The sequence below is a fragment of the Centrocercus urophasianus genome, unplaced genomic scaffold, assembly GCF_019232065.1.
Source record: "Centrocercus urophasianus isolate 14NV4802_14NV808 unplaced genomic scaffold, USGS_Curo_1.0 seq_11, whole genome shotgun sequence".
In the NCBI taxonomy this organism is placed as follows: Eukaryota; Metazoa; Chordata; class Aves; order Galliformes; family Phasianidae; genus Centrocercus; species Centrocercus urophasianus.
In genome coordinates, this window is record NW_024884253.1 from 4211335 (window position 1) to 4237776 (window position 26442).

The window sequence follows — 26442 nt, forward strand, 5'->3', positions numbered from 1 at the left end:
TAACAAATCTTAAACTTAGGTTAGTGGCAAGAGGGATGAACTCAGCATTTTTTTTCTGATCTTGCTGTTAGGAATTTAAGGAGCAGGCTCTAAGAGCTGGTAATTTTCTCTCTTGTTTAGGGCTCACCTGGCAAAGATGGATTAAATGGTCTACCTGGGCTTCCAGGTCAAAAGGTAAGTGTCACCACATACACCAGCACAACCAGCTTGCCCAGGCAGCTTTTCTGGGCGAGCTAGAAAGTGTAAGCTGAAAGGGAAGCAGATCTCCAGGGTCAGATATACCTCACCTTTTTCCAGCCCTGAGCTCCAGGGTCAAGCCAGCTGATGTCATTGTTCTGTACTGAGTCCCTGTGAAGACTGAGCTGGATTAAAATACAGCAGAGACCTCTTCCAGTCTTCAGCTACTGTGTTTTATTCAGCAGACACAACTGAGTATAGCAGACAGAGAAGCTTCTATTGTCACAGTGGGAAGCCAAGGAGGCTGGCAAGTCAGGGCACATGTCCAAGGCACAAAGAACAATGGAGTGTATCAGGCCCCAAATACATTTGTTTTTCCTCTTTGAAGAGCTGGAAAGAAAATAGACCACTAGGTCTTCTGTGGGGCCGTGTGAAAGAGAGGCGGCTCTTGGTTCCTTCCTACCTCTTGTGCCCTGTTTGTAAGTTCATATGAATGACAGATTTAGGAAAGTCAATTTATTCTGCTGATCTGTTATCTCTGCAGTTGGAAAATGGAGATTTTGAGCAGGAGAAACTCTTGCTGAGTTCCTATAGTCACGCAAATAAGTGACAAAGGAATGAACTATATTTTATCTATAAAAGTCAATCTAGGAAATCATAGAATCAAAAATGGCTTGGGTTGGAAGGGACCTTGAAGCTCATCCAGTTCCAACCCCCAGCTGTGGGTCGAGCTGCCGCTCATCAGATGAGGTTGTGCAGGGCCCCATCCAACCTGCCCTTGAACACAGCAAGGGGTGGGGCATCTGCAGCCTTGTTGGCCAGTCTGGGCCAGTGTGTCATCACTGTCTGAGTTAAAATTTCCACCCTAACATCTAATCTAACCTGATTATAATTTCCCTTTAAGTACAAGAAGGCTGCAGTGTGGTGTTGCCCGAGCCTTACCTGCCTCAGCCTTTCTTCTTAGGAGAGGTGCTCCAGCCCTCTGATCATCTTTGTGGCCCTCCTCTGGACCCACTCCAACAGCTCCAAACAATTGCACTAGATTGGAATATGTACTTAACTATAACCTGCCTCAAGTCCAAGGCAGCAGCACTGCATCAGCAATGATCTTCTCAGCTCTGGTGCTTGGCTATCATTACTCCTAATTTTTCCAGGAACCCACCATATTTATACTTGAAACCCAATTCCTCAGCCTGAGTGTACTGATGAAGTGAGGAATTTGGATAATATAACAAATTACCGATCTCTGTGAAGTATTGACTGCACTTCTGAGTGCAGTCTGAAATATACACACAGCATATTTCTGTTCTTAATCCACCAGTTTCTGCTCACTGTCCTGACACTACCCAAAATGACAGATCAAATTCAAAAAGTCCCAATGGCCAAAGCTCCAATTCCACAGTTATCTATTTCTATTCTTAATGGAAAATGTAGACCTTCTCACCACATACAGTTTGAAGAAACTGAATAGATATTTTGTTTTTCAGGTAATTTGGTATGGATATCTTTAAAGTAACAGTGGTTAACTTTGTGTTATTCTAGAGACATTCTAGTTGGGTGATTATTGTTGGAGATGTGTCCACAAATAGTACTGAAGTGGTTAAAACTTTACAGGAAAGATACTCTCATGTGGCTCCATTTACATCCTCAGTCTGATGCTGGGGATCTGAGTCAAAATATTCCTCATCATTGTTTCACTGCAAGGTATATATTAATTTCTCATGTTCCCTGCAGGGAGAACAAGGAGAAAAGGGTGAGGAAGGCTTTCCTGGAAAAGCTGGCCCTAAGGTAAAGAATTTTGTTTCTAAGTTTGCTGCAGCCACTGAATCATTCAAGGTGTGATTTTAGAAGGCCTTGTACTGAAGTCAGGAGCGTAAGGATCCTCTAAGGCTGGAAATATAAGAGGATGGGCAGATGTGACTCAGTGCCTTCACTGTTCATTGCATTCCAAGATACAAAACCCTGTTTGATGCTCCTTTCTCTTGTCTATATGTATAGGAAGATGTGACCTGGACCTTGCATTGGGTCTCTGTGGCCAGGGGTCCCAAGCCATCAAAGAAGACAATTTCAGTGCCTTACAGAAAATGGATAGAATAACATGAACTAGGACAGTAGAAGACACGATTTACTAAAGAGGAAGCATTCTTGCAAAAAAAGTTGGGTCCTTGCAGTGCTAACTTTGTGCTTTTGCTTTTCTAGGGTGAACCAGGAAGCCGTGGCCAACCTGGTGAACAGGTGAGCAGAAAAAATGGTGCTAGCAACAACACCTGCCTGTCAGAGCAATGCAAAGTGATCCCATGCAGTAACAAAGCCATTTGCCAATAACTTCTTTTGCCGAGGAAAGTGCAAGTCAGCAGATAAAGCTCATGGTTGCACAAAGTAAGGTTCCAGATCAAATATGCAAATATTTTGTTTATATCTCAGAAAATTCAGTCATCTTGTTTCTGATAGATAAGGAAGAAAAGGAAGGCAGAGTTGCATAAAAGTGATTGTTTTTCCTTCACTTCACACTAAACCAGTGTGCTGGTGGTGGTTCTGGATGTTGATGAACTTTTTTATGTGATGCAAAGGGCGATGCAGTCATTTCTGGATCATAAATGCATGCTAGGAAATAAACCTACGTAACTTCAGAAATTACACAGTTATCTTAATAATTACGTAGTAAGATTTAAGTTTCAGCAAATAACAGCAAGGAAGCAGGGAAACATCCTGGGATTTCCTAATGCACACAGCTGTCTGGAGTCCAGTGTGGAGCACTAACCAGCTATTTTCATGTTGTCGTCCGCACACCAACTTTTCAACTCAGTAATAAAATCTGTAGAAAGAGATATCTATGTAAGATAGTCTTCTGTCTTTGGCATACGTCTTTGGATACTGGGTTACAGAGTTTAAGTCAGCAATGGAAGAGTCTCAGATCCTCAGTCATCTCTCACTTCTACCATTCTAAATCCAGACTTCTATAAAGATGAAGGAAAAGAATGGTCCCGTGCTCCAATGTTGTTGTTTGTAATGAAACTGAACACACACTATCTATGCAACCAGCTGGAGTAGGAGCACAGGAAGAAAGAGAAGTTTCACACAGAAGACTTCTATGAATTTTGCTAGTTTCTCCTTGCCAAAACAATTTTAGGAACTGCTCATAATTTTTCCATATTGAATAGAGCTTTTTAGAATTTTAAGCCCACTTTCTAAAACACCTCTCTCTCTATAGGGTGATATTCTCCACACATTATATCAGTGTTCTCTTTTCTACCATCTCACTTATAAATTAAAATATTGAATAGTAAGTATAGACCATTAGAAGGCTTCATCTCTTTCTGAATCTGAAAGGTAACGGCTAGATGTGTGAATGTAGGTTTTTGTTTTTTTTTGTTTTTAATCAGTTCTGCACCACCCTCCAGAGAGCCTTCTTGTTCACTGTGTTTCTGTACTTTGCTAATGAGCGCATCATGTTGTCTTGTGTCAGACATCTTACTAATGTCAAGATACATCACAAAAATGTGATGTCTGTTTAGTCTTCTTGTCTGCTTAGTTATCCCATCAAGGGAAGAAATTGGGTGGATTTGATGTGATGAGTTTTTAACAGATCCATATTGGCACCTTTATCTTCCCTTCCTGTCTTTGAGCTCATAGAATCATAGAATCCTTAGAGTTGGAAGGGGCCTTTAAAGGCCGTGTAGTCCAACTCCCCTGCAATGAACATGGACATGCACAGCTAGATCGGGTTGCCCAGGGCCTTATCAAGCTTGCCTTGAAAGTCTCCAGGGATGGGGCATCAGTGATATCTTTGGGCAACCTGTGCCAGTGCCTCACCAACCTCACTGTAAAAGACTTTTTCCTTAAATCCAATCTAAATGTACCCTCTTTACACTTGAAGACATTTCCCTTTGTTCTATCACCACAGACTTTGATAAAGAGTCTGTCCCCTTCTTTCCTGTAGCTCCTCTTTAGATACTGAAAGGCTGCTATCAGGTCACCTCTTCTCCAGGCTGAACAGCCCCAGCTCTCTCAGCCTGTCCTCGTAGGAGAGATGTTCCATCCCTTGGATAATTTTTGTGGCCTTCATCTGAACACACTCCAGCAGGTCCACGTCACTCCTGTATTGAGTACTCCACATTAGGATGCAGGTGAGGTCTCACCAGCGCAGAGTAGAGGGGCAGGATCATATCCCTCAACCTGCAGGCCATGTTTCTTTTGATAAAGCCCAGGACACAGTTGGCCTTCTAGGCTGCAAGGGCACATTGCTTGCTCATATCCAGCTCTGCATCCACCAGTACCCCCAGGACTTTTTCAGCAGGACTGCACCCAATCCTTTCATCCTCCAGCTTTTATTGGTTATGAGGGTTGCCTCAACCTACGTGCAACATCTTGCACTTGGATTTGTTGAATTTCATGAGGTTCACCTGGGCTCACTGTTCAAGTCTGTCTAGGTCCCTTTGGATGACATCCTGTGCCTCAGGTGTATCACCTGCACCCCACAGCTTGGTGTCATCAGCAAACTTGCTGAGGGTGCACTCAACCCCACTGTCAATGTCATTAAAGAGTGTCAGTCCCAGTACTGAGCCCTGGGGGACACCACTCGTCACCAACTCATCCTGCTTATTTCCCAGGCTCTGTGCATTGGTATAAAGGCACTTCAGCTGGGCTTTTCATCTCACCGCCTTTATATAGGATCTAGGATTCCCTAGAACGGCAGCATCTCCAGCATCTCCGTGCCCTAATCGATCCCTGTGTACTCCACTGTCTTTGCCCATTAATTTTGGTGCAAGCCCTCAAAAAACCTTCTCAACCCCAGCGGCCCTTGTTGTGTTCCCTTCCCCCTTCATACATAGTTTAAAACCTTTCAGTGAGTCCCACCAGTTTCTCAGCTAAGATCCTTGTCTAAGATCTTCTTCCCCCTCAGAGACAGGCTACTTCCATCTGCAGCCATCATGCCAGGTGCAGAGTAAATCACCCCTCCAGATCCTTCTTTTTTCCCTCTTTAGCTTTATGCCCTATGTTCATCTTTCTTACAATCTCTGGGATCTCATCATCACTGAGGATACTGCATTGGCTCTCAAAATCATCACTCTGTCTTGTCGCCAAACATCACCATCTTTCAAACTTCATTAAACATCATCCTGATGTTTCCAGCTATTCTTGGTTAGCAAAATATCTTTTTCCTGACCTGATTTCTCTGCATTCATTGCATCTACACCATAATAATGCTTAGACACTTGCCATAAAGGGTTAATCTTTTTAAATTCGGGATTGGCAATTCTTAGTTCATATTCATACACCACATATTGCAGTTGGGTTCTGTCCATGACTGAGATCATTTGAGATACTGCACTGCAAATGTGGGTAGCAGGGTAACGATATATGATGCACCATGTGACTATTTTCAGGTGACAATCTGGTTCAGTCTGGAGCTAAATTTGAGAATTTTAGTTATATTTATAACAAACCACGTAGCACAGAGATTACAATTACTCCAGAGAGCAGAAATTGAAAAGTGAGTGTGAAACAGAAACAAATGGAAACATGAGATGTATTGAGAAAATTCTAGACTTGCTTGTCAGGTAACATCTTTTTTATTCAGATTAATAGTATTGTGTTTGCATTGCTAGAGTATACCAGATCCTCAATGATGAAAATAACAGATTTATTTTTTTAGGTGCTCTTTTTTGTTTGCTTGCTTGGTGCTATTATGGAACAGTACAAAGAAAATATGTCCTAAATTTTATGATATCACTTACCAATACAAAGAGAAAAGAAAAAAAAAAAAGTAAAGAAAAGAGGTTTTAGCTGCTGTTTTAAGTAATGATTTTCCTAGAAAAAGAAATTATCTGATAATTAAACTAGATCCTGTTCTCTCTCTCAGCAAGCTGCATGTAGAATCAATCACACACGAAAAATAGGGCAGGTTCTGGCCTACAGTATAGCCTACATATATCATGGTGTAACTGGGTATCAGGAAGAAAACATCTGCAGACATTATGAATGCTTAACAATTCACCATCTAGTATCAGCCATTAGACAGCTAAATCAAGGATTCATCCTTCCTAGCATAAGGACACTGGCTAGATTAATATACCCTGCGAGTCAGACTTGATGTGCTTTTAATCTGACATGAATGAGTGAAAACCCACCAGTCTTCTCTTTCATTCTTAACTGCATTTGAAACTAATGAAGTTCTTTAATAGAAGCCATGCTTGATGAAAGTTCCTGGATTTCACTCACGTTCCTGGATTTCACTCATGATTTTCTCTCACTTTCAGGGTGAAGCGGGTCTTCCTGGTCTTCAAGGTTTACCTGGACTGAGAGGAGAAAAAGGAGACCAGGTGAATCTTTGAGCCATAACTTGATTTTATTTGTCCATTTGATGCCAGGAGGACTTATCTCAAGTGTCCCTAGATACTATTTTCTCTTGGTGATCTTGTTGTGATGAACAGTTGATTGACACCTAGGAAGACCACCAAGTAGCCCTTGCAAGAGGTACTTCATTGCCTCGTGACCATAGCTAACTGCAGCGGAGATGTTAATAAACTATGTCTATCTTGAACACAGAAGATTTTGACTGGTGTCATACTCCTAGTTAGGCAGTAGAAGAAGCACAGGACCCTTTAAGCCTCATTTTCAAATGTATCTACATGACTTAAGAACATTAAAAAAATAAAAACTACTAAAATCCCAAATTTCTCGTCACTAAGCGACAAGTGCTGGAGAACATTACAGATGGTTGAATTTTTATCTAATGACTTAATTCCACCCAGGTCCTGGCCAACTGCAGACCTTCACAGGCACCTACACACTGGAAAATAGTTGGACATGGCAGTAAATTTGGCTGTGGTCAAAGAGGCCATTAGTTCTGATAGCTAACTATGTGCTTGAATGTGAGCAAGAAAGATTTACAATCAACTGAAGTTTTCCTGTTTGATTTGCTGTATTACATTTACATCAAAGTGTAGGATATATATATATAGAGATAATATATTCTCTCTATGTATGAAATCATATAAATGTAGGTCAGCTATCTCCTATTTTAATACTGAATATATACATTTGTGTATGCACTTCAAGGAATATTCAGATCATCCTTATTAAGCATCTCCTATTCAGGCCACCAGGTTTCCTAGGTGATTAAAAAGGTAGGCACTAGTGAGTGGATGACTCAGAAATCTTTCAGCATAAACAAATTGGTAGAATGAGTGTCCCCTATAAGTCTTAAGTGTGTTCTGCTTCTCTTGTTCAGCTGGAACATTCTGAGCTTTGTTACTGCATCAGTCAACAAGACTTATGTGCAAATTGATTCAAGATTGGTGCTTTCCTTTCCATGAAATTGGTTACTATTATTTGGCTTTTGAAAAGACTGTGAATTTTGTGAAGCCATTTCAAATATATTATTTACCCTTTTAATTGCTTACACTTCATCCTGAAGGACAGATAAGGTCAACTGCAAGTGTTAAATGAAACTGATTAAATCAAATCGTGCATACTTACTACTTTCCTTTTCCTGTTTTTAGGGAGGAAAGGGAAAAGATGGTCTCCCAGGACTGAAAGGGGAAAGGGGAGAAAAGGTGAGTCATTAAATAAGCATGCTCCTCTTTATAGAATCACAGAATCACAGAATGGTTTCGGTTGGATGGGACCTTTAAGAATTATCTAGTTCCAACCCCCTGCTATAAGCAGGGACACCTCCCTCTAGACCAGGTTGCTCAAAGCCCCATCCAGCCTGGCCTTGAATACTTCCAAGGAGGGCACATTCACAGCCTCACTGGGCAACCTGTTCCAGTGTCTCACCACCCTCACAGTAAATAATTTCTTCCTGGTATCTAGTCTAATCCTACCTTCTTCCAGTTTAAAACTATTTCCCCTTGTCCTGTTAATACCTGCCATTACATAAGAAAAGAGAAAAGGGCTTAGAGACAAGAGATAGAGAAGATAATCTTGTGTGGATTAGCAGTTTTGGAGTCTCTGAGATAATCCTTACAAAGATGCAGCAGAAGAAACTGTGTGTGTGAGAGATACAACCATGTATTGAATAACACAAGAAATAGTAAGCTGTTGATGGAATCTAAGATCAGTTTCTTTAATAGAGAGAAGATTTTTCTTTGTTCTAGCAGTGGCTGATAGAAACAAGCCTGAAATCAAAGAACATTTCTGTGCCTGCCAACAGTGTGATAGGACAGTAAGGAACGGTCTATGCTTCTGTCATCATAACATCGCTATAGTTAAAACAGGAGGACTAGAAAGAGATGATGTTTACCAAATCTTTGCTGAAGTGAAACTGAAGCATTGATCTTGCAGATAACTATGACTTGGCATAGTTGTCTCAGACATAGGGAAATATGTGCCTCCTTATTTTTCTTCTAGGATACAGCAGCCTTCAATTAAATAGCAAATTTGACCATCTGTGGCAGTGGCACTTCTATTATGGGCGGTCAAATGACATTTCCAATAAAGCGCATGAAGTTCCTGTCTCTGGGAGGTTAACTAGTGTTTTTCATAGATGTTGGCTTTCAGTTGTCAGGGGGACTAAAGCTGTCCATGGAGCACAGCCAGAAGAAAGACCAGTGACAGCTAAGATACTTGGACTATGATTCTCATGAGATACTCCAGCAACCCTATAGATTTTGACTCAAAAATTAGGGGGAGAATTGGAATGAGGAAGTTATATTTTTGATGAAAAACACAGGATTTTTTCAATATGCAAAAGAAGATTTTTAAAGTGTATGTTGTAGGAGAGTGTCTGCTCCTTTGAGGGTACCCAGTCAAGGAACTTCTTCAGTGCAACCAGAGGTAATACGGGAGGCAGGGTTGGGAACCAAGACACTTCAGTCACACTAATGGAGAAGAACTTATAAAAATGTAGCGGTGTCTGTTCCAGCAGGGTTATGTGACTGATGATTTTGAAGCTTGACCAGAAGCATCTCCCATTCTTACTAACTGCATGTGCCACTTACAGAAAAATTAACTGAACTTTCCAACTGAGAAGATTAACAGGGCTGTGGGGAGGGAGCTACAGAGTTCAACCCCATATGGTCTCAAACCGATACAGGGGAAAGGGGGATAGGAGGAACCAAAAGGTAGAAGTGGATCGCTATGAGTGGAGTGGGTGCCAGCTATGGGAGTCAGGCTGGGGAAGTGGACACCTCCAGTCTGTGATGCTGAAATCTTCTATTACTTTCAGGCTGGATATCAGGAAAATGTCTTCTCAGAGAGTAGTAAGGTATTGGACCAGGCTGCCCAGGGAGGTGGTTGAGTCACCATCCCTGAGGGTTTTCAGGAAACTTGTAGATGTGACACTTATGGACATAGTTTAATGGACATGATGGTTGGGCTAGGCTGAGCTAAATTTTCATGGTTGTCTTTTCCAACCTTAATGATTCTATGATGTTCTCTGCCACTGGTATGGGAATGTTGTGTTCTCCCACCGTCTACTAGGATGAGACTGGTATGAGTGAGGTACGGATGAGGCTTTGCACCACTGGGTAGAGCAGAACCACGTATTACAGCCCATATACCGGGTGCTGGCTACTGGTTGACCATGTCTGTATCTTCCTCGAAGCTAGTGTGCATGGGGTGTGCATGTGCATTTGTTAGCAAACCAAGGTGGACCAATTGGCAAGTGATGGAAACCTTGGGCCTCGGCCAGCATATCAGGCAAGTGGTGAGTCCATATCGGTCCACTCAGGAGACTTGTAAATGTGGTGTGCATGGAAAGGGGAAAACGGAGGCCATGTCCTCCAGACTGGGTCCACAGGCGCTGAGGTGGACCCTAACAGCCACTTAGGAAAGACCCAGAGGTGGTGGCTTTACTTTCACCCTTTTAACAGTTTTAGCTAAAACATGCCTTCCTATCAAGAACTCTGACAGGCTTCAGCCAAAATGCAAATTAAGCTCTATGCCAATTCTACAGTTGCCCTAAGATTACATTTCATCGGACAGTGTTGTATCTTCTGAATGATAAATGTTGACTGTTATTTTCTCACCTTATATATGCATAATTGTATTCTTCTCTCTCTAGGGTGACACAGGTTCCCCTGGCCCACCAGGCACACCAGGAACAGTAAGTAAGATGTTGTGCTGCAAAAACAGCATCGTCATACTTCTGCCACATAAGTGCCTCAGAAACAAAGCTTTACAAGATCTGTGCCTCTCTGCTGAAACATTAGGACTTACTCTCAGACCATCTCTTTTGGTTCGAAAGAAGCTCTATGAAGTTGCATTGGTCTTTTGTACAATTTTTAGAGGTTAAGCACTTTTCTATTTCTTCACAAACAGCTCTTTTCTGTGCACTTGTTTCATGGTAGCACTTAAACTGAACTTCTGATATGCTTAGCAGCTGTAGGAACTGATGATGAATATCATCAGGGAGAAGATGAAGAGCATATTTGTGCTGATTTTCTAGGTGATTTAGCTTTTCCTACCTGAGACCTCGTGGTAAAACTGATTCACTAGGAGAAGATATCTATGAACAACAGCTTTACTCTTGTGGTGAGCAATTCCTCTTCTTCCAAGAAGAGCAGTGGGCTTCACTTCTCGCTGACAGTAACTTACGGGTTGGAAGAGCAGTGCTGTAGCCTTTGCTGTACACAGTGTCATGCTGTGCTGAAAGCCCAGAAAGACTCTCCTAACAGAAATTGATAGGTTTGGGGTTCAGAACTGGATCTAGAACGGAAACAAACAAACCACATGAAAACATCAACTTATTGTTTCTTAAATGAGCCTGAACAATTCCTTTCAGATGTACAAGTGTAATTACTATGGAATTAACTCCAGGCACTCAGAGAGCCTCACAGTTCCCTCCAGCAAAATCTGAGTAAGCAGTTTGGAGCAAGCACTTGGAACAGGCTTCTCACTGCAACAGAAAGGCTAATCCCTGTTACAGATCCTCTAGAAAGTGTCAAATACCCACTTTTCAGCTTTACTCACCACAGCTGGTTGCAGCTGCCTCATTCACAGATCATAAGGAGAACTTTAATCAGAATCTGTTGGAGAGAATCCAGCAGCTGTAAAGTTTCATACAGCAGTGGAGAAGGTATTATGATTTCTTCCTTGCGTTCAGCTGGGCCTCGTTCGTCTGTGACCAGGGGTACTTAATATGATCATGTGAGAAGATTGTGACTGAGAATAAACCTCTCTTGATTAAAAGCTTGGAAAATAAAGCTTATAAATACTATATCCTAAGGATAGGTGTGAAAAATATGCCTGACAGCTCAACCTTCCAGTGTTTGTAGGGAAAATGAGTTTCCATTTCATCTGTAAGGATAGCTAACAATTTCAGCACATTCTCATTTCTTTAAGGACTTCTTTTTTTTTCCCAGATTTTGTCAATTTTGATAATAGATGCTGCTTCTCTCTACTGATTACAGTCCTTTTATATTTGGCCATTCCTTCAGGATGACTAATGTCGTAAGACAACCAGTTATGTTGGGGTATCTTATAAGTGGTACAAAACAGAGAGCTCAGCCTTGGAGTTAAAAAGTTTAATGATACTGAGGATGTTACAGTGAGTTGCTCATTTATAAACCCTCTAATGGTTACATAGAATGAGTTATCTATAATGACAAGGAGAATACAAAAGTTTTTGTATTTCCAGGAAAATAGACAGTGTTTCTTTTAATGCTTTTGTTTCTTTTCCAGACAGCCTTCTTCACCCCACACCCTAGGATTCCTGTAAGTAATGTCTCTAATAAAAATGGTCTCTACCTTGTTCTCTCTAAGTCTCCAAGGTCTGTTAGAGTATCTTGGTAATTCCAATGTTATTTAAATGCTTTTATTAGGAGGTCAGTTTGGGTGTGGTTCTGTGTGACATCACCATGTTAACCAGCAGTGATGAGAAGCCCACAGCTGCCCTGATTACACCAGCATCCAAACTAACTTCTTCTGTCCACTGTTTAAATGAGGAATATATTGTAGAGTACATAATGGGAATTAACAGGCATTACTTAAGATCATACCTTTGGTATGCAGATAAGCTTGTTAAGGATCAGGAGGCTTTAGGGCATGTAAATGGCAGAAGTAGGCTGCAAATGTGGCATTAAAAAAAGAAAGTGCATGACAAGTTTTTTAGAGACGGAGGAAATGGGAACGTGAGGTAGTGCTGGAATTGGTGACAATTTCTTTGGTTCTTTCTTCACCTTAGCTCATAGATTGCTGCTATATATACAAAGGAAATAAGGCTGCAGGGGAGACCTTACCACTTTCTACAATTCTCTGAAAGGAGGATGTAGCAAGGTGGGGGTTGGCCTCTTCTCCTAGGTAACTAGTGACAGGATGAGAGATAATAGCCCTAAGTTGCACCAGAGGAAGTTCAGATTGGGTATGAGGAAAAATTTATTCTCTGAAAGAGTGGTGAGGTATTGGAACAGGTTGCCCAGGGAAGTTGATGGAGTCACAATCCCTGGAGGTGTTCAAAAAGCATGGCACTGAGGGACATGGCTAATGAGCATTGTGGTGATGGGTTGACAGTTGGACCGAATGATCTTAGTGGTTCTTTCCAACTTTAATGATTCTGTGAAATACGCAGAATAATGACAACTTACAACTACAGGTCTTTGTAGTGCTGCAGTCACAGGAGTTTTCTCTTTAGTTTTGAGTGCACTGCTCTTGTAAATGAGCTGCAAGACTGTGAAGACTAAAAGGCCTGAAGTGTGTCAGCAGGTCAGATCACTGGGATTTCTCCATGTGCAAGTTAATGGTAATGATATTCACCATTGCACAGAACTGCATATAGCATTGCAAATTTTGGGAGGAGAAAGGGAGGTTACCTTTAATTTGCAGCTTTAGAAATCAAGGTGCCAGAAGGTGGTGATATGCCTTAGGAGATTGTCATTGATTATGTTCTAGAGACTGCAGCACTAGCAGGGTGCTGAAAATTGTAATGCGATCTCCAAATTCTTGCTGCTCCTTTCCACTGATTATGTGGTGTATAAGAACAGACAGTGACTTACATAGACAGAGAAGAGAAAAACATTGTGAATAAAAGACAGCACCTCCATTACTCTGTTTTATTAGCTTAAATCAATTTTACTTAAAACACACCACAGTAATTGTCAGAAATGGGAAATTTCTAACCAAGTGACTCTGAGCTCTTCTTTGTCAATCACCACAGCTCAGTTGTGTGCTTTTGGTGCAGCTTGTGCTGTGGGCTCCGCAGAAATTTGATGACCCAGCAGAGCAGTAGAAAGGTTTCTGCCGTGTATATTCAGACCAGCGAATTCAGAGTGTTGAGTACTTCTTGGAGATGAGGTGTGTGAGAATCACAGTGAAGGTCAGGTATTATGGCTAGAAAGGAGCAAAACAGGACATGGCTCCTCACCTTGCCTTCCACCTCCCACTGCAGCTGGTTACTGCTGAGCCCCCACTGTTTCCTTTCCTCTAAATGGCACAAAAATGATGAATGCGTTAATTGAAACTACAGGACGACACTGCCAAGAGAGGAGGTCAGGAAGGCTGTGAGCACAGATCTTGCCCATCTTGGTAGCAGCTGTTAGTTGTCACCATTGCATTTCTGTTCATTGAGCTGTAGGAAAGAAGTAGGTGGCAGCTGATTAAGTCCAGCTGCCAGGGGCAGAGGTGTCTGCAATGTGCAGCATTGGTGGGAAGACTTAATGGTCTCTGTGGGCAGTTACGGATTCGGCAAATTTGGGAAGGACTTACAGGTAGGATAGGAAATCAAAGGATTGTGGCTGTGCAAAGACATCAGTCTGGAATTTTTCCAATTTTGCATTGACATGTCAATGACAAGTCAAATATTGGGGAAAATGTAGGAAAAAGTATTTTAAAAGTATTTTAAAAAATCCTCTTTTTACCTCTTGAGTTGCTTCTTCTCTTTTGCAATCTTGTTCTCCCTAATAACACATGTCCTTATTTCCTTTTATACCATCCTTATCTACAGATTTATTACCATTTGCCTGTGCCTTTTTGCTCTTCTCTTTTGCACAAAACAAATTCCAGGCACAACTGAGCAAGTTTGTGATAAAGGATCTCTTAAGTGCTTCATGCGATTGCACTATCCTTCAGGGGGCCAGTAGATGGCATCAGGGACTGCCTGATTGGAAGTTGGTCTCACCGGGTGCTGATTGTAAAGTGAAATTCCTCAAATTATTTCTTACAAAGCATAATATTTATTCATAATGCATAATAAAAACAGGCATAAGCAATATTTATGCTATTACTTTTATTTTGTCTGATAGAGAACAATTTGCAAACAGACTTTGGATTCCCAGGTGTTGCAGAAATGATCGGCAAATAGCAGATGTGAATAAAACACAGACTGATTTGCTTGTGGGTTCTGCATTTCTACTGACCATTATTCCTCGTGTGTCTGCTGGGGGAGCTTAATTTGCTGCTGTTCTTCCTGTTTTTTGATTGCATAATTGAAACACCTCATATGATAATTAATAAATAAATGATGATTGCTTTTGCCTGAATACATATGATCTTATAAGTAAGCAAATGTGGGGATGCAAGTAGCGTCAGGTTTTCTCTGGCTAGTTTTGTTATTGTGCTGTTCCATTCAACTTATAGAGAGCAGAAATATGGGCTTACTGATTATTATTATAGAGCTCAACAGAGAGCTGATGAACACCTGTCTGAAAGAACCTTTAATGAGGAAGAACAAGGATAAATTACTCCTACTAGTTATTAATGGTTGTGCATGATATAGTGAATTGGCATTGCAGGAGCGAGGGTCAGTTGCACAAATGTGTGGAATTATTGGCAGAACTAGAGATTTGGAAAAGCTGTGTAATATACATCTCAGGAAGTGCTCAAAATTCCTTCAGTCTTAAAGGTGAAATAACAATCTGTTTGTATGTAAGATGCTTTCCATGCTGTAGGATAGCTTTAGGCTTTTGGTCTCACAGAGAGACAATGCAATGCAGTGGCCCTGGTGCTTTTGCTGTTGGATGCGTCACCTGTCCTATTAATAAAGTGGAGCAGAACTGATCAAATTTGAGGACAGCAAATTCTTTAACTACTTTTCTCAATGAAGGAAAACTCTTCTCTTTTAAAACTGAATATTTTTGCAATTAGTAATATACTAATCCTAGCAGTCTAGACAAAATCTCCAAAGTCCTTTGAGGAAGATACTCAATGCCAGAAATGGATATCTGATCAAATGAGTCTCTTACAAAACAAGATTAGGGTGTCTTCTGGTTTTATTTGTCTTGTTTTTTATCAGGGTGAACCAGGACCCAAAGGGGAGAAAGGAGATCGGGGAACAAGTGGAGAACCTGTAAGTACAGCTAAGTGTTTCTTAAGCTAGTTTTAAATTCTAGTAAGAAGACATGAGAGCTGCCTCTTTTGGAGAGAGAGTGTGGGACATGCTCTTTCCATAGTCAGGAATCTTCTCTTATCAAAAATAGCCACAGGGTTGTTTGGTGTTGGCTACACAGGAAGACAGATCACATGAAATTAAGCACCTAATTTTTCAGCTCTGTACCCTATGGCTAGAAGAAGAAGAGTATGGGAGAAGAGTCTAAATAGTGCAGTTGGCTACTCCATTTATATTTGGCTCTGCTCCTGTTCTGGAAGGAGCTCTCAGGAGAGGTAGAGAGCTGTGCAGTCCCAGCCTGCATAAAAAACACTCTCTCTTCTCTCAGTGTGAGGGAGGAATAACATCTTTTGATGAAGGGAAGAATTGAACTGTTTCCTTCAGCTCTTCCGCCTGTGCCTCTGTCTTTGCAGGGATTACCGGGGATCCCAGGTGAACAGGGTGTCCCAGGAGCTGTAGGACTCCAGGTAAGAAGAGCATAACTTAAAGTAAATCTTTGGTATGATCAGAGAGGGTTGACTTCATGGTGCATCTCACTGTGAATAATTCCTTCCCTGTACACCAACATCCCATTTCTCCTACATCGTTCTAAGTACAGGGACTACTGTACAGGTATTTGCTTATGTTGGACAATATGAGAAGATTCAAAGCAGAAATATGTGATATCTGAGGAAAGACCAGTATCATCTTAGGGTCTTCTTCCAACTTTAGGCTCCTTCACAAGGGCACTTGGTATTTGTGCCACCAAAGCACAGGTCTCACTGATAAGTTACTGCAATACATTAACAAAATGTTGCAGAGCATTCAGACTCAACCCCAGCTCACTTAACCCTGACAGCATTATTGCTCATGTTAAATGGATTTATAATCTTAATTATCTTCTGAAAAATTTCTGGCTCATGCACAGTATTTCCATGTACCACTGAGGTATGTCTCCATATAAACATAGAAGGCTATTTATTCTGTCTTCGTTTGTATTGCATTCAAGTCACATCTATTAGTTGGGGATAATCGGCAAATACTGCTTAATAGCAGTCTTTGCATCATGAAAACAGTCACACAAAAAAACAAGAACAAACATAATACCGTATAACTTTCAAGTAACATTTGCTAAAAGGGGGACCAGATCAATGGATAGACTCCATTCTGTCATGCCAAAATCCTAATGAAAGAACTAAGTAGTATGTAGGACCACAGCAAACTCACTGCACTGTAATCTATTTTGACCATTTCTAAATGATTATTAGTATTTGAGAACTGCAGGCAAAACTTCCCCTTTGCAAGGAGACCATCAGAGTTCAGCTAGGATGGAAGCATCAGGTTGGCCTGAGGATAGGAAGCAGCTTCCCCTAGATGAATGTCTGCAAGTTCCAACATGCAGTACAGTGAAATAGCCTCCGAGCTGATCAGTCATTAGTAATTCTTCTTATGTCTCAGGGTTTTATTTTTATATTTCATTTTCTTGCTGCATAGAGAACTGGGAGCCATTTCCTCAGCCGTTGAACTCCTCTGCGAATTGATTAGCTGAGTACATGTTCAGGCATCCTGAAGTCTATTTGTCTGGCAGGCATTCCCATCCCATCTCTAATCAGCTGGTGCTTCTTTTCCTCCTTCACAGGGGACGAAGGGGCAGAAAGGAGCCCGAGGAGAAGTTGGAGCCCCTGGAGAGGCTGTGAGTAGCTGTTCCCTTGCAGCATTTTTCCTTGGCAATAACACACCTAAAGGGACTTGGAAGTCCCTCCCTGCCTTGCTGATTCATGGTCCCAGGCTGCTTGGAAGCAGGGCACATCCTAATACAGCTGAAAGAAGAGTCACTGCTGGTGGGCAAACAAATGCAGCAGCACAAAACCAATCAATGCCCCAGTCAGCCAGCTCTAAGTTGTTTGTCCTTTTTTTGGATAAGTCTCCTTCTCTAACAAAAGCCAACTTTTCTGAGTGAAGTGAGGCAGAGCTTGCTGCTGCACCGTGCTATCAGCCCAGCCCAGGCAGTCAGCTGGTGCATGGAGTAGCTTCCCAGCAGCAGCCAGAATTAGTTTTTGATAACAGTTGGTTTTAGGTTTCGTAGTCAATTTTGCTTTCTTTAATAAAGTCTCATCACCAGAGGAATCATTATGTACCACTTTTTGAGGCCTGTATTCCACGGAGTGCTACTATTGTCTGACTACATGCTAAAGAACAGCTGAAGATTCAAGCCCTGTTTTATTACTATAGCAGTTGTATACTCCTTTTGTGTCTGAATAAAAGGCCACATACTTTCTTTGTAAGCAGAGAAGGAAAACTGAAGAACTCATTCAAGTAATGACTGGGAGAGATGATAATTTTGGAGTTTGAATTACTAAATCACTAAATCACAGAATCACAGAATTGTAGGGGTTGGAAGGGACCTCCAGAGATCGAGTCCAACCCCCCAAATGATGATGAAGACATTCAAGGTCAGAGTGGACAGGGCTCTGAGCAACCTGACTGAGCTGTGGTGTCCCTTTTCATTGCAGGGGAGTTGGGCTACATGGCCTTTAAGGGTCCCTTCCAACCCAAAAGATGTTATGATTCTGTGATTATATGTTTGTATATGGGAGAAGAAAGCCATAGGCAATCCAAGCAAAGAATCCTAGAGCACTGAGTTTCTCCTTGTGTCTTTGTGTTTATGATTTTCCTGCTTGGATTTGTGCTCAGACATTGTATTTAGCAGTGCATTGACCCTAGACTCTCAACTGCCTTTCCTCAAGTCTCCATCGTCTTTTGTTGAAGGATTCCTTAGTCCATGTGGAGAAAAGCAGCTAAGGGTGCCGCACTCCCTCTAAACCTGTTCACTGATTAGCATAACGTGGCTTGGAAAGCATTAATGATATGGAAATGCACACGTATGCCTTTTGTTTGCCATCCCATCACAGACTGCCGCTGCTCCACATTTCTTTTGACTCACATACCAGTAACTGCAAATAACACAGTAATGAGGAAACCTTTAATTCTCTTACAGTGAGCTTGATGGAAAGTCATCCATTTGCTGTGAATACTCTTCATAGTTGTGCTGTGGAAGATTTTCACAATCTCCCAGCTGTTTGTGTTGTCTCTCTGCAAGAAATTGCTACCCAGATCTTCCCATAGGAGGGGTTTCTGTATTCCAAGTCAGGAACATTATTTCACTTTGCCAGTGCAGATGTTTTTAGATAGTCTGCCTGTTTTTATCCTGAATGGCTTAGGAATGCTGATAGAAACACTTTTCCTTGTGAAGCTGTGACAGCAAGTGAACCCTGGCCTGTGTAGAGTGATGAGTAACTCCAGAGATAATGACTTAGGCTTGATACTGTCAGGCCTAGAAGAAAATGTCTAGCTACAGCTTGTAACCCCAAGCATATGTCTCTCTGGGGACATAATCTGAAAATATTTCCTCCCATGTCCCTCGTGCATGTTTGGAGGCATACATACTGAATAGGGCTGCAGATGAAAATACCTGTACTTCAGAACAAAAACACTCTGAATGATTTGTGATGCTTTTCTATCTAACACAAATGAGTATTTTTCAGGTTTTTGTTTTCAACAGAGCACATTTTGTTGGCCAAGATTTTCATTTTCATCTTAAATCAACTTACTTTTCTCTGTTCTTTTGATGTTTTGGGCTCAGACCTTTCTTCCTGAATCTGAGCTGGACTTAGGATTTTAGTTTGATGTGGGTAATTTAAGCTTCTGAGAATCTTTTTTTTTTTTTTTTTTTTTTTTTTTTCTTAATTTTTTCATGCTTCTTTACACTTCAAAGTGTTTCAAAAAAATGCTGTTCTTTTGCTTTGTGCTTGTACAACATCTTGTATGACATAAACCTCAGTTCCACTTAGAACATCTTGTTCCTATGGTGGTACGAGTTGTGAATTACATATGTACATAAATTTCACTTTCTTTAAAAAGGGTGCAGTTGGACCAGTGGGGCCTCCTGGACCAAGAGGATTGCCAGGAAATGTGGTATGTAAGCACCAGTGTATTTGTTTTCTCATCTGTGCCCTGGTCTCTTTATTTAATGTTTTGATTTTCTTCCTGTGGGGGTTTACTATCAGATTCAAAAGGCTGTGTTTCATTACACTTCTTTACTTTTTTGAATCAAAAGATGTGGAGGCACCTGGGAATGGTGTTTCTATGAAACGTATTTTCATATTCATTTGTAACAACAGGGAGGCATGGAAAAGCTTCACTCCTCTTCAAATTGTAAAAAAACATTTTTTTCTGCCAGCTCCTCAAGAGAAAAATTACAGTGTTTATTGTCTCTTTGGTTTTGTTTCCTTCACCTCATTTCCATTTGTCCTTTCCTTTTGAAAACATGACTATTTGATATCAAGATTGCATAGTAAGCTCCTATATTTGTTATGAAAATATGTAAATATTAGATCCTACAATCAGTGCCTTGAAGATGTACAACATCCTCTTACCTCAGTAGGTATTCATCACCATCATTATATCGTGCCTGACAGAGCTTTTCATGTCTGCACAGAAACCTTTAGAGTAACTCTACTCCCTGCTCCACCATTATAACTCTCTATTTAGTGCTTGGGATTTCTTTAGAATTACAGTAGAGTAAGTGAAAAACAACACTTAGACCTCAGGTTGAAATATGTTCAGGAACAATGGTTTAGCACAAAGGCTCTTGAAGGCAGTTTGTCAACTAGGCAGTCCAAATAATATCAAATTGCCTTTCTCCTAATTGTTAATCTACATTTCATTTAATTGTATTAGCACAATGATTTCATTTCAGATTGGAAGACGATATCTAAAATGAAGAATTTGTTCAATTTTACAATCCTTTAAGCAAATTTCTTTACCACTAATGCCAATATATTACTTATAAAAGCTGATATAAGTAAATATTTTTTACTGATATTTAAAAGAAAATAATCATCATGTCCACGCAGAGAAGAAGTCAGTCCAATCTTATGCTGCCAAAACATCATTTAATGTCTTAAAATGGAGTGCAACTCTACAATATTTACACATTTTGGTGTGTTAGGAAGCCACAGAGTTTGATTTCATCTATATTTTGACAAGGAATGCTTTGGAATCTGCCAAGACCTGAAGAGGAACAAAAAATTGAAATAAAGGGTGAAATAAACATAGTCAAGTATTCCAGGGGATGGTTTTGGAGACTGTTAGCTGTAAAATATGGAATACTGTGAGACTTTTGGCTTCTCTGATAGAAAGGAGTTGGAATTTGTTGGTAATGGATTGAGAACTGCTGAGGATTTCACAGAACAAAAATGTTATCAGTAGAAGAATGCACGAATCTGGAATTAGCTGCATTCCAGCTTTTGCTGTTCAGCTCCTTTTTATATCGAAAAAAAAAAAAAACCCAAACAAATTCAAACCTCATGTAAGCACTTGGTACACAGCTCTTCCGTGATGTTCTCTGGATTGTTGGATTCTCTGAACTCTCTACTTGTCTGCAGAGGAAAGCGTAAAACTCATAATCCTCATGTCTCATAATCCTTGAGACAGACCATATTGAACATACTGATGCTGGTCCATGCATCTTCTTTAGGATCAACTGCTGCCTAAAAAGATTCTAGTCTTTAAAGTTCTTTTCTCTTCAGGGAGTACCTGGAAACCCTGGACTACCAGGGAAGGAGGGAGAAAGAGGGGAAAAGGTGAGTTTGTTCTTACCTGGCTTTGTTCCTTTTCCTTGGGGCATTTTAAGTAACTTAGGACAGAAACAGCTTGAACTGGCAAATGATTTCATAGGTTCATATACTGCTAGGACACATGGACTCATTAGATTATCTCATCTGACCTATTCTATTACACATGCTACAAGGATTTCACCCTGTTGCAGCGTTATAATTTACCTAATAAAACTACTGAGGTACAACTGAATATGCCAAAGTCACTGCTACATATTTATACAATGATGATCTTCTTTTGTCCTCACCCTTCAGTACTTTGTGAGATGCTTGCTTACCACTTCAAACCCAAAACTGGAAGAAAAGCTTGCTTTTGTTGTTTAGGAGACAGATTTCTGCTTTTCTGGTAAACTACCATAATATGACCATAAGCTCAGCCATCCAATACACTCTTTCCCACCTATGTCTGCTTTGCCCAACTGTTGTGTTTTATTTCATATCTAGGCAATATACGTTTTCATGCCAGGGACTTGTAGTTTACCAGTACATTACAAGCAGCCAGCATGCCAAAGTCCTCATCTTTTTTTTTCTTTTTCTTTGCCAGAGTAGGAATAATTAATCACAAACAGGGACCCATGTATGTAGGATATAGGATTTATAAAGAAACAAATCCCAGCCTCCTCAGTCTCAAAGTGTTTTAGATTACTGACATTCATCTCAGCGCCATGTGTGGATCAACAACTCTCTCATCTAGTCAGTACCCAAAACATTTTGAAATGTTTTGCTTTTTTAAGGAAAATAAAATGCCCTGAGATTTCTGAAGGAAAAGGCTTCCTTTAAAAGAGGGTTCCCTATGTTCAGATGAGAAAGCTAGAAGAAAAGGTAGATCTTTTAGTCCCAGTGAAAGACCTCAGACAGGAATGGTCTTTAATGTATGGTTGACAGCTTTATTGGATTGTCTTCTGCAGGGTGACCCTGGAAAAGAAGGAAAAGTGGGTTTACCTGGGCCAGCTGGGGTGCCAGGGCCTCCTGGACAGCCGGGTTTGCCTGGCAAAGGTAAAGATGGAGAACAGGTAAGTACTGCTGGCAAGCACTGTGCTCGAGTAGCTCAGTATGAGCTTGACAAATGCAGCTTCTGAGGGAATGGTGGACTTCAGGTAGAGTGTTAGGTTGAGATCTCACGGATGTCTGCAAGACACATGAGGGCACAAAAGCCTTTGTTGTGTAGGATGTTGCAAATCACAGTGCTGTATCCAAAAAGGCAGAGAGGACTGAAGTTTCTGAACTGTGAAAGTGTGCCATCTTGGCCATCCAGAATGGCCTCCACAACAAATAACCATTGAACGATTGTTGTGACCATCATTAGCTTGATGAAAATTCCCTAAAAACATTTACTTCTAGCTAAGTTAGCAGACTGTAATCTGCTTACAAGTTGTCAGTAAAATATTTTTACCAGGATGGTGTAGAGCAAGGAAGGGGGGTGAGTGCTGGGAACTTGTGCTACCTCGCCTCCCTCAAAGGCCAGGCTCCATTCTGGCTGGTCAATGACTCTTCCCTGGTTTTGGTTATGTCACTTTAGGGAGAAAGAGGCCCACCAGGTTTGCCAGGACCTTTTGGACATAAGGTGAGTAAGGACTTTACTGTTTATTACAGACTGCTTCTTTCCACTGCTAGAACTGAATTTAAAGTTATAGTGAAAATATGGTCTGCTTTTTTATTTCACCTCTCTCAAGAGGAAATCAAATATTTTCCAGTGGGACTGGGTAGTTCTGATTTGCCCTCCTATATTGCAGCTAAGACGAAGACTAGTTTGTTGATTAAGTTAACAACATTAATGTCTTCAACTGAAAATGAAGTTTATTCCTTTGCAAATAGATAGCAAGTAAAGAAAGGAATAGAACAGCAATAGCATTTGCTTCTGGAAGTATTTGGATTGTGCTTGAGTCTTCAGTCAGATATATCAGAAATTCTCCTCTTTGAAATAATGACTGTGTCTTGATTTGGAATGTTAGAAAAATAGGGTATTGAAACAGGTTTTGTAAATGATTGGTACGAATACAGCAATATGATCGAAGTCCCATATTTTTGAAATAACCAAACTGCTATGAAACATTTTCTTTTGTTTTTGCTGCATCCTGCATAAATACACTGTACTCTGTTGTATATATCTTGACAGTTCAGAAGGTAGACACAACAATAGAGTGAAAGTAATATAAAATTCATAAGAAAAAAAAAAAACTCTGAAGGAAATCTAATGAAATACGTTGTTCAATATCAACACAAGACGTTAGGAATCTTAATTGTGCATGGAAAAATACTGTTGAAATTTTTGTACTGAAATTATGTTCTTGAACAAAGTAACAGATAAGGGATCTGCAGGAGTGCCTGAACTAATGAGAATACATTTTCTCTCACTGTCCCTGTAGTATTGTTTCTTTGAAATAGAAGATTAGTTTAAGAAAAAGAAAGGAAATAAAGTAGGAGATATTGCAGAATGAACTTGGGCCAGGTAGAATCCATGGGTAACCATTTTTCTATCAAGCTTCTGTACAGTTGGAAATAGTGTAATAATAAATAACATAAATAAGGCTCATTGTTATATGTCTACTGACAGAGTGAGACTGACTCTCACAACTGCAATATAATCCATAAAAAAATCTTATTTGATATTTCTCTCTATAACAGGGAAAGAGAAAGGACGTTAAATTTAAGTACTGTAACTGATTTTTTTCTTAACCCTCTATCTACAGTGCCCATTAAATAGCACCAAGTAACTGTCTGTGATCTGCAAATTTTAATGTTGAAAATTCATTTTTTTGGGAGGGAGATCTCTCTATTTGTAGTATAGTCCCCTAGGGAGAGTGGTAGAATGGGTTTTTAAAAATTGTTAATGCACTGCTGTGAACAAGCTTGTGTTGGTAAAGGAGAATATTAAGATGCATCCCAACTTCCTAATTCTGTCTTCCCTATATAAATAATATGCATTTATCAATGCTTGCAGGTTAGCAAGCATTTCTTCACAAAAGAATGTGAAGAAAGGAGAACACTTTACTGTGCTTAGTGTTTGCCCAAGCTACGGGAAATGCCTCATATTACCCTGCTGGCAATTGCAAATGCAAGTGTGAAACTCCATGAAAGCAGATGCACTATTCTTCTGAAATCTGATGTTCTCAAATTACTGCAGTGTGTATCAGACATTGTAGCGTATGGAACTACTGTTGGAAATTGGATGCTGTGTGCTAAAATGAATTAAAATACTTGTGGAAGCTGTGTTCCTTTTCAGTTATGTGATGTGGCATATGCTGACGTGGTGTCAGTGCTCACAAAGGTGTACCCCTCTGAAGTAGGGAGGCACTTCTCTTGGCAGGACACGACAGAAACTGTGTTGCCACAACCTGATCCCATGTCATACTGGTCAGGATCAAGGTTGTATCAGTGTTATGTTCTGTTGGAAAACTGTGTTGTATTTCAGCACATTTTCTCTGCAGTGGACAAAGCTTTTAAGTTCTCCCTTTATTTCAGGGTGAGAGGGGAGCTCCTGGCCTCCCTGGACAGCCAGGAGACAGAGGTGTGCCAGGAGTTGGACTGGCTGGACCACCTGTAAGTAGCAGGAGCTGTTGCAAACTGTGATGAGACAAAAAGTTAATCTTTAAACCGTCGCCATCTGGAGAATGGGCTCCCTGTGCTCACCTGTGCCCACCTGTGCCAAGAGCCTACAGCATTTCACTCTCTGAAGACGCACAATGCTAGCCCGGAAGCTGCCATTCATGGATGCCCACAAGTTTGTTGTGAGGGCTCTTGATGCATTTGGTTTTAGTTGAAAGAGAAAGGCAGAAAAGTGCTATCAGAGTGATTGATGCAGCTGTCTGTTACTTGCGGTTTTTCCGCAACATCTTGACACAGTGGCTCTGAATGGGAGCTGAGGTCTGTGCTGAGTTACCAGAGTTAGTTTAACAGGGAGATGTAACCCTGCTGTCACCTTATTAGGAGGAATGACGGTGACACGCATGTCCACATCAGTACACAGTACTCTGATAGGGAAATATAAAATCAGATTAGTTAAATCGCTGCCTTCCAAGAGAGCCATTGCCTTCATAATTTCCCTCAGAGATTAAGTTACATCTGATCCAGCTCTGCCATCATCTCCTGCTGTTGTTGAAGTTCTACAATTATTAATGGGCATGAGATGTTTGTGGGATTTGTTCCAGAAAGTATGATATTGTTGGGATTTGATCATCCCAATACTTAATATGCTCTTGAGATCAAGGGGATTTGAGAGTGCTCTGACTCTGTAGCCCTCCTGTTCCACTAAATGCATAAATGAAATAAGTCTAGAAGGAATCAAACTTCATACCTAGTTAAAATTGCTAGAGAACATCAGAGTCCTTGCAGCCTTTCATATCCCCTTATACATGCCACGATACTGTACCAGCCAAAGCCAACATTTTCATGCTCTGATTATCTGCTTAGGAGTTTCTCAGTACATGAAATTATTTTGAAATGATAATTGATATTGCATGATACTGGCTAATAAATCTAGCCTTCTGGGGTGTACTTCCATTTAATATTTGGTTTTACCCTGCTGAATACTCCGTATAGTAAAGCAGATGGGGTTGGTTTCATAGCACACCATGACCATATCATGGCTATCGTGGTGCTTAACAATGGTATCAGTGATAGAAGATTCACGGAGTGTTACTTTGCTATGATTTAGATAAGGAACAGTGATGTTGGTTGCGCTTCTTAAGGTTTGGTCATTAATATTAAAGTTGAATTAGAAATGAATGACTTCTTTGAAAGACACTAGTATTTAACGTGTATTTATGTGACTAGTATTTAATTAATGAGTTGTAGATCCATTACAGGGTTACCTGAGTTCTCTTCTGCACTCTTATGTACAGAGGAAGCCAAAGTTATTGTCACGGTGTTGACTAGATCAATCTATGTCCGTGACAGGGGCGGCAGGCCTCTGCCCTCCCCCCCAGCCCAGTCCCACAAAAAATGGGAAGGAAGGAAGGGAGGAAAAGAGCAGCGGCAACAATCTATGGAGGAAAACTTATTTTACTAGAATATTGGAATACAAGATAACACAATATATACAAGTTAATTGAAATTGAGATTAATAAATCAGACAATATGAGAGAGAGAGAGTTCCCGGGACCGATTCAAACCTGAAAAGCTTGGAACGGCCAGGAAAGCACCCTCCAGCACCCACTGCAAGGCAGCAAGAGAGTGCCCCCCCCACCCGGAAGGGCCAGATCTCGTGACTTCTGTAACGTACAGGGATAGGTACTGCAATTAGGGCAGTGACACTTTAATGCCCCGTACACTACATGATGTTTTGATGTGGAATACTGAAATCCAAAAACAAAAAAACAAAAACAAAAACATAGAACCATGACA

General features: G+C 40.7%; 1 protein-coding gene across 1 annotated transcript in view; it reads left to right on the top strand.

Moving 5' to 3' along the window:
- COL22A1 (collagen type XXII alpha 1 chain) overlaps window positions 1–26442 on the top strand; it is a 211400-nt gene that overhangs the window by 145790 nt on the left and 39168 nt on the right. The window contains exons 26-40 of the mRNA XM_042808661.1: window positions 121–174; window positions 1912–1965; window positions 2377–2412; window positions 6438–6500; window positions 7683–7736; window positions 10187–10228; window positions 11806–11838; window positions 15350–15403; window positions 15856–15909; window positions 17061–17114; window positions 19343–19396; window positions 21013–21066; window positions 22008–22112; window positions 22619–22663; window positions 24562–24639. Of these exons, the coding sequence (XP_042664595.1) occupies window positions 121–174; window positions 1912–1965; window positions 2377–2412; window positions 6438–6500; window positions 7683–7736; window positions 10187–10228; window positions 11806–11838; window positions 15350–15403; window positions 15856–15909; window positions 17061–17114; window positions 19343–19396; window positions 21013–21066; window positions 22008–22112; window positions 22619–22663; window positions 24562–24639 (834 nt within the window). The remainder of the gene's footprint in view (window positions 1–120; window positions 175–1911; window positions 1966–2376; window positions 2413–6437; window positions 6501–7682; window positions 7737–10186; window positions 10229–11805; window positions 11839–15349; window positions 15404–15855; window positions 15910–17060; window positions 17115–19342; window positions 19397–21012; window positions 21067–22007; window positions 22113–22618; window positions 22664–24561; window positions 24640–26442) is intronic.